This window comes from Triticum aestivum, chromosome 5A, assembly GCF_018294505.1.
Source record: "Triticum aestivum cultivar Chinese Spring chromosome 5A, IWGSC CS RefSeq v2.1, whole genome shotgun sequence".
Classification (NCBI taxonomy): Eukaryota; Viridiplantae; Streptophyta; class Magnoliopsida; order Poales; family Poaceae; genus Triticum; species Triticum aestivum.
Genome location: NC_057806.1, coordinates 361773774 through 361780876, shown reverse-complemented (window position 1 = coordinate 361780876; position 7103 = coordinate 361773774). Strand labels below are relative to the sequence as shown.

The 7103-nt window shown below is 45.2% G+C and overlaps 1 protein-coding gene across 1 annotated transcript; it reads right to left on the bottom strand.

Annotated features, from left to right (window-relative positions):
* Positions 1-1417: 1417 nt before the first annotated feature.
* On the bottom strand, positions 1418-3453 carry LOC123106920 (cytochrome c oxidase assembly protein COX19). The gene is made up of 5 exons (XM_044528948.1): positions 3156-3453; positions 2949-3013; positions 2668-2756; positions 2495-2592; positions 1418-1802 (listed from the first exon to the last, which is right to left on the bottom strand). The coding sequence occupies exons 2-5, from the start codon at positions 2956-2958 to the stop codon at positions 1679-1681; spliced, it is 321 nt and encodes a 106-aa protein (XP_044384883.1). The 5' UTR covers positions 2959-3013; positions 3156-3453; the 3' UTR covers positions 1418-1678.
* Positions 3454-7103: the final 3650 nt, after the last annotated feature.

Below are 7103 nucleotides of genomic sequence, written 5' to 3'. Positions count from 1 at the left end.
GTTGATGTATGATGTGTTGCCTAGTTTTTTCCATCAGATCGGTCTTTTGGTTGTATTGGCTAGAGCATGCACTTCTACGTGATATCGGAGTTAAGAGGTCTTGAGTTCAAGACCCGGCTGGCGCAATTAAATTGCGGCATGCACTTCTACATGATATCGGAGTTAAGAGGTCTTGAGTTCAAGACCCGGCTGGCGCAATTAAATTGCAGCCCACTTTCGGTCCACGTTTAGGCCTGAGGAAGCCACACGTGAGGGGAGTGTTGACGTATAATGTGCTGCCTAGTCTCTTTCATCATATCGATCTTTTGGTTGCATTGGTTAGAACATGCACTTCTACACTTAGTTCTTCCATCTTCACCTCATCGCTCCACAACATCACAAGACCCCCACTCCTCCCATGACTTTCATTAGCAATCAAATGTTGGAAACTCGTTCTATTCAGAATTTTTTTCCGCCTTACCTTTCGGCAGATGTGTCTCAGACAGAAAACATACATCTGGCTTTATTTGCTTTGGACCTCCAAAAAATGCACGAACTGCCCGAGCTGAATTCATCCCGCAGCAATTCCACCCCATGATTTCCAGTGCTCCAGCAATGATCTGCCAATTGTTATCCCGTAGAAAACTCTCTCTAACCTCTGTTAACCAAGACTTGAGGCACCCCGCGTCGCAGTAGGAGAGGATGAGTAGGAAGAAACTCAGAGTAAACAAAAACTCAACGTCAAGGCGACCCGACGAGAGGACGAAGAACCCTAGACATCACCAGGGGAACAATCCTAATAAAGCGAGCCAATCAATTCTGGCGAGTACCACCGTCAAAGAACTGAAGTGCTTTAACAGGATTGGCTTACCTGACGATCAACGTAGAGCGTCCCACGTCAAGGCAGCAACGGCTATGTACAGGAAGAAGCCGCTGACGTCAAAGGGTTCGACAACGCTGGCCGTATAGGGAGGAGGCTGCAGCGGCCAGCGACCATGTGTAGTAGAAAGTGACATCAATCTTCTGAGAAGGGAGGACCTGCCACCAGAGAGCAAAGCAACTGGCGGAAGCGAGGGAAAGCACAACCTTCGGGAGAGAAGGCCGTTGCCTACGCTATGTGTGTGTCCAGGTGTTAAAAGAAAGTTGAAGTAGATGTTCCAATTTCAAAGAGATTGGGCGTAAAAGGGAACAATATCATTTTACAAGTGCCATTCCGTTCGATCAAAGGACAGAAGAAAAAAAAAATCTGCAATACTACCTCCGTTCCACAATTTTTTTTAAAAGTCAAACATTACAAAATTTGATCAAATTTGTAGAGAAAAACATATACATCTAGAATACTAATTACACAATACATCATAAGACGTGTTTTCATATTATATATATATATATATATATTTCGTGTCATAGATATAAATAGTTTTATCTATAAACTCGATTAAAGTTTGTAAATTCTGACTTTCCAAAAAATCTTTATGAACTACATTATGGAACGGAAGGAGTACAATCCAAAAAGGCACATGGGTCTATCACTTAGTTTATCAGACAACTAGCAAAATAACACGAGACACTCCTCTGCATCCATAATATATCCCACACACAGAGCTTGTCGAATTACACAAACACATGTTATCTCAGTGTCAGTTCTCCTTGTTATTCTCTTTTTTTCTCACGAATAAGGAGCTTGCAGATTTACCAGCTATTTACTCTCTTTCGAATCACTTGCTGGACTCTGCAGTTTGTGGTTCTCCTCTGAAGGTGTGACCAAAACGTCTTTGTCACTGAACCCAAGCTCTGACATATCTTGCTTCGCCATCAGGTTTCTGGATTGTACAAGAACAACATGAATTAGAATCCTACAGGACAGAGCAGCAACAAACCAAGAAATTAGAATAATAAAAGTGCATCTTGTTCATGAGCTTGAATAGTGGATTTCAGACATCAAAGCTGGTAAGGACTCATACGACTGCAAGTGGCAGAACTTTAACTATTACTAGAACGATCATGCGAAATATCTTAAAATCAACTACGGCAAGCACTAAACATCTCCTAAAAGGCTAAAGCTAGTAGTTACATATTTGTGGTTGCCTGGTTGGCAACATTGGTTGCTTCATGCAACCATCAAATAGACATACCGCCAGAGGAGGCAAATAAGACAACATGGAAGGACGTCAGGCTTGGTTTGCTGTAGGCTAATGCAGCAACAAACTGTTTCTTCCCTCAACTACCAAAACTAGTGGTTCATGCTGCAGCAATAAACTGTTTTTCTACTGTGGCAAGATTATATATATAACCCATGCATGCTGGTTCGCTTTGTTTTCTATTTTGATGCCAAACACCTATCCTTGCCTAGCAAGGCCAATATTAAGTTTGCTTAGGAACCAAACACACCCTAAATCATTACACATAAATTCTTCAAGTCATGGATGTGCCAAAAAAGAGGTTGAGCTAACTACAATACTACAATACAAGTAGTTACTTCTGAAATTATTACACGGGGAGTAAGCAAGCTAACCTCTCCATCCTACATTCCAAGTATTTCTTCGAGAACATCCGACATTTTTCAGACTGAGCCCCTGTTGATTTCAGGCAGGCAAGATAGTCCTTCTTCTCCTGTTTGAAGAGGCAGCTCTCATATAACACTCACTAACATTACACCCTATGAGAAACAAAACGATTAAAACTTACCAGGTCACACTCATGCAGGTGATCAAGAGGGAATACACCCTTTTCAGGAGGTACAGGCCTCACTCCCCTGTTTCCACCAAAAGCTCCACCTGTTAAAACCCACACGGGTTATTCAAAGCTTCATACATTAGTATCATGTTGCAAGTTAGTCATGGGGTAGAAAACCGGCAACACACGAATGGGAGCCAAAGCTCTTGGTCATTGTCAGATGCGTGAAGCCAACAACTGTAAGCATGAACCAACAGGAGCATAGGAGATCAATCACAAAGACAGGTCCTCACCTGCACTCATTTCCCAGGCACTCCAGGATCCAGATCTTGATACCGTCGCTTGCAATGCTCGAACGCTGCAGTAAGCCAGCAACACAACACACGAGTCAACCCGAGGCATACGTGCCGACGCGGCATTTCATCGAACAAGTCAGGTGCGCGCCTAATATCATGCACGGATTCACCGAAATTTAGAGCGCCAGGACAGGAGGCACTCACAATGGCGGCGGCAGCGTGGGTTCGCTTCAGAAGTCTATACGCCGGAGCGAGGGACGGCACGAGCGCAGATGGACGGATGGAGCAGGCCAGCGAGGGGGCAAGCTCGCGCCGGGGCGGAGTGAGAGGAGTGGCGGCAGACTGGTAACTCCCTTCGCGTCGGAGAAAGGTGGGGACTGGGGAGAGAGACGCTGCCGCCCACCTGGCCGTCGCGGGGAGAGGGGATGGCGGCGCGCCGGCGAGGAAGAACAAGCAACCTCGGATCGGGAAAGGGGTAACTGGGTGGGCTGGGCCTTACGGGTTAAGGGAGAGCTGGCCCAGTTGGTACAGCCTGTTTGGGCCGGGTCATTCCCGCGGGCCCTCTAAGCCATCATTATTCCTTTGGTAACATCATTTATATGTTCTCAAAAAAATGGTAACATCATTTATATTTGTCTCAAAAAAATATTTGGCTAAAAAATCATTTATATGGCAACAATAATCCTCAAAAAAAATGGAAACAAGGACCACCTGCAATTTTTCCAAAAGGAAAAAAACAAGGACAGTCTCCACATTTGCAAGGAGTAGTCAAAAATATATTGGATGATCGTGTCGAGAAGTTGTTGAGGTGCATCAGCCAAGAAGTTGGGTGGAAGCATTGCGTGGATTCTGTCTTGAAATTCCTAAAACATTGCACTTCTAGGTACAAAATGTCCCTAGATATACAAGCAAGCAGTAAAGAATGCAGCCCCACTTGTAAGAAGTATTTTACAAGTAACTTCAGCAGTTTAGCAAAAGAATTGGTAACTTGTATTGGTACATTCTTCGACCATCTTCCAGCAGATACCCTAGGCAAGAACTTTGACAAAGATGATGTTTATGAAAAGTTTGGTAAATAAAGTGCAGCAGATATTATGTGTAGATGATCTCTCTGATGATGATCTTTTTGCAATCTTCAAGCCCTCCAACAAACTTACTGATCCTTCTATTGGTCATCATGACCTGATAGATGATGTAACTGAGGATTTGCCTGACCATGACATCTCTCTACATAACCCTTCGGAGATAAAATCTATGTGCATTAAAACCCTCATGGATCTCTAATAAATGTGGCTCCCATGTGAAGAGAATGAATCTTCAATTAGGAACTTGTGTTTGAAGAAAGCAAAATTCACATTTTGCACTGCTTCTGGTTCATTTGAGTTGTCCAGGTTGCAAAGTGGGATGCCTATAAGCATCTTGGTTATTGACGAGGCGGCAAAACTAATAGAATCTTAATCATTGGTTTCTCTCTTGCTCCCGGGAATAGAACACGGTTTACTTATTAGGGATGAAAACCAGCTATCATCACTGGTAAAGAGAAAGATATTCTTTATTTTATAAGAATGTGTGTCATATTCTGCCATTATCTACGTATGTTACTGATAACCATTTCCAGACTTTCTTAGTTGGTCATACTTTCTCCTTACTGCTGCTTGCTACATTGCTAAAGATGTTGACTTTGTACGAAGCCTCTACGATAGATTGTGTACAATGAGTTACACCAAACACTTGCTGGAAGTACAATATAGAATGCCCACTTGCATTAATAAATTTCTGAATGCCAACTTTTATGGTAATCAGATTTTGGATGGTCCTAGTGTCAAACAGGAAGACTATACGAAGAATTATTTCTCTAGACGGGTTTATGGTGCTTATTCATTCATTGGAAATGATACGGAAATGGTTGACGACCTTGGCCAAAGTTTGAAAATATGGTCGAGGTTGCTGTAGTAGCCAATATTGTCAGAAGACTTGCAAAAGGTATATCCAAAGCCTCACCTATTACATATCATGTTGGATGAAAAAAACTTCTTGCTAAGCCTCAGGGTTTGAATAAAAGCTAATTACTATTTCTGTAAAACTATCGTAGAATATTGGGAGAAGAGGCAAAGAACCAATGTTGGTGTAATATAATAACCTTGTATACTACCCAAGTGATTGCAATGCAAGAAAGAATTGGAAGAAAGTTTGCCAAACATGAGTTTCTGTCTGCCACAGACAAATCTATCGATGGATTTCAAGGTGGTGAGGAAGACACAATATTAATTTCAATAATTAGGTCCAACCAAGATGAAAAAGTAGGGTTTTTCTCTGAAGGGATTTAATGTGACTTTGACAAGAGCAAAGTAAGTTTTCTTAATTCAGTAAAGAATTAGTTTACACTACATTTTCATTTACATATCTCTGTGTTTTTTCACCGGCACTGCCTTTGGATACTTGTAATGGAGCCACTTTGCTTACAAGCAATTCAGTATGGGAAGAATTAGTCAGTGATTTGTAAAACCTGGATGTTTCTTTGATGCTCTTAAGCACAAGGATTTAACAGAAACAATGAGGCTTGCAACCAACGTCATACATATATATCCTTCTCGTTATGTCCATATCCATCTTGCCTAACAATTTCTGATGGTTATGGTTTTCCTCCAACGCAAATCACATGGCGTTAAATCTACAACTGTCGGATCACGGGTTCCAGTAAAACCCTCGAGGTTCGAACACTCGGGTGCGCGCGAAGGTTTTCTCCCTATCGATCCACACCCTAGCTAGCTCGCTAAGATCTCATGGACGAACTTGACGAACTCACAAGACAAAGACACAAGATTTATACTGGTTCGGGCCATCGTTGTGGTGTAATACCCTACTCCAGTGTGGTGGTGGTGGATTGCCTTTTGGACTAATGATGAACAGTACAAGGGGAAGAACAGCCTCCTGAGGTTGAGGTGTTCTTGTGCTTGGCGAACTTGTGTGGGTGAGATGCCTCTGAATGAGTTCTCCCTCCTTTTCCCCGTTTCCTCTTCTCCCTTTCTCCCCTTTTCTACTGTGGTGACTAGTTCTACTTATATAGGCCCTAGTCTTCTCCCCAAATATTGAGCGGGAAGGGAGCCAACAATGGCCAATTTGAAAGGGGACAGCTAGTATAGCTTATCCTGACAAAACTAGTCTTCGCCTGCAAAAGGCTCTGGTGGTGACGCCGTCTTGAGCTCCATGGTGACCTCCGTCTTGTCATCCTGCTGGTCTTGGTCTTGTTGCACCGATATGGAAACCTTTCCTTGATGCCTCGGCACTCCACGCCTGCGATTGTCCCCTTGGCACCAAAGAGGAAACAAGGACGCTGTGTGCGCTGGCGCCCGCCTGGCGCCCGCCTGGTCTCAATCGTCATGGCTCATGTCACGAGGACCTCGCGAGGTTTGCCTTGCCTTGATCTCTCCGCCCCTCGTGAGCCTGCCTGGCGAGGCCGCTCCTGAGGAGGTCTTGCGTCGTCCGCCTCGTGAGGCTTGGCCCTTCGCGAGGGTCTTGAATACCTCATTGATGAAGACAGACCGTACAGACCTGCTAGCTCAGCCACGCCGGGCTGCAGGCAGGCAAGTCTGGGGACCCCCGTTCCCAGAACGCCGACAGTAGCCCCCGGGCCCAAGGTGCGCTCGGGCTTGGCTCGAGGCGAAGCCAAGGGTCAAGTGCGGAGTGCCGCGGGCCCCAATAGCATGCGGCCTCGGTCGACGTGTGGCGGTTGATTGGACATGGGCATCTCTGCTTGCCCACGCTGCCTCGGCAACTTTTCGACTTGACAAGTCCCTGCGACATGCAAGGAAAACCATCATTACCTGTGATCGTGGGGGGCGCTGGTTGGCCTTCTCCTGCTATAAATGAGGAAGGGGGCAGAGCCCCCGTCCCCCACTTCTTCCCATTCCACTTGCTTCTTCTTCCCCCGCTCTACTGCTAGTAGCAACTTCAATGGCGCCGATCTGAAGGTTATCAGCTGAAGAGAAGGGAAAGATTCCCCTCGACATGCCGGTGCTGCTTCCGCCGAAGAAGAGGTCGGTCCACCGTCGCGACGCTGCGGCGATGCAGGTGATGACGAGGCCTTGGTGTGAGCGGCCTCCTCTTGGGTATCCACTACCCTTGCACGCCCAAGCCGAGGGCTCGGGAGGA

What these genes read in the sequence shown, in the direction of transcription:
- LOC123106920 (XM_044528948.1), bottom strand. An exon ending in ACCTGCATGAGTGTGACCTG is followed by an intron (nt 2,593 to 2,667) that starts GTAAGTTTTAAT and finishes CTCTTCAAACAG; the next exon opens with GAGAAGAAGGACTATCTTGC. An exon ending in TTGGAATGTAGGATGGAGAG is followed by an intron (nt 1,803 to 2,494) that starts GTTAGCTTGCTT and finishes TGTACAATCCAG; the next exon opens with AAACCTGATGGCGAAGCAAG.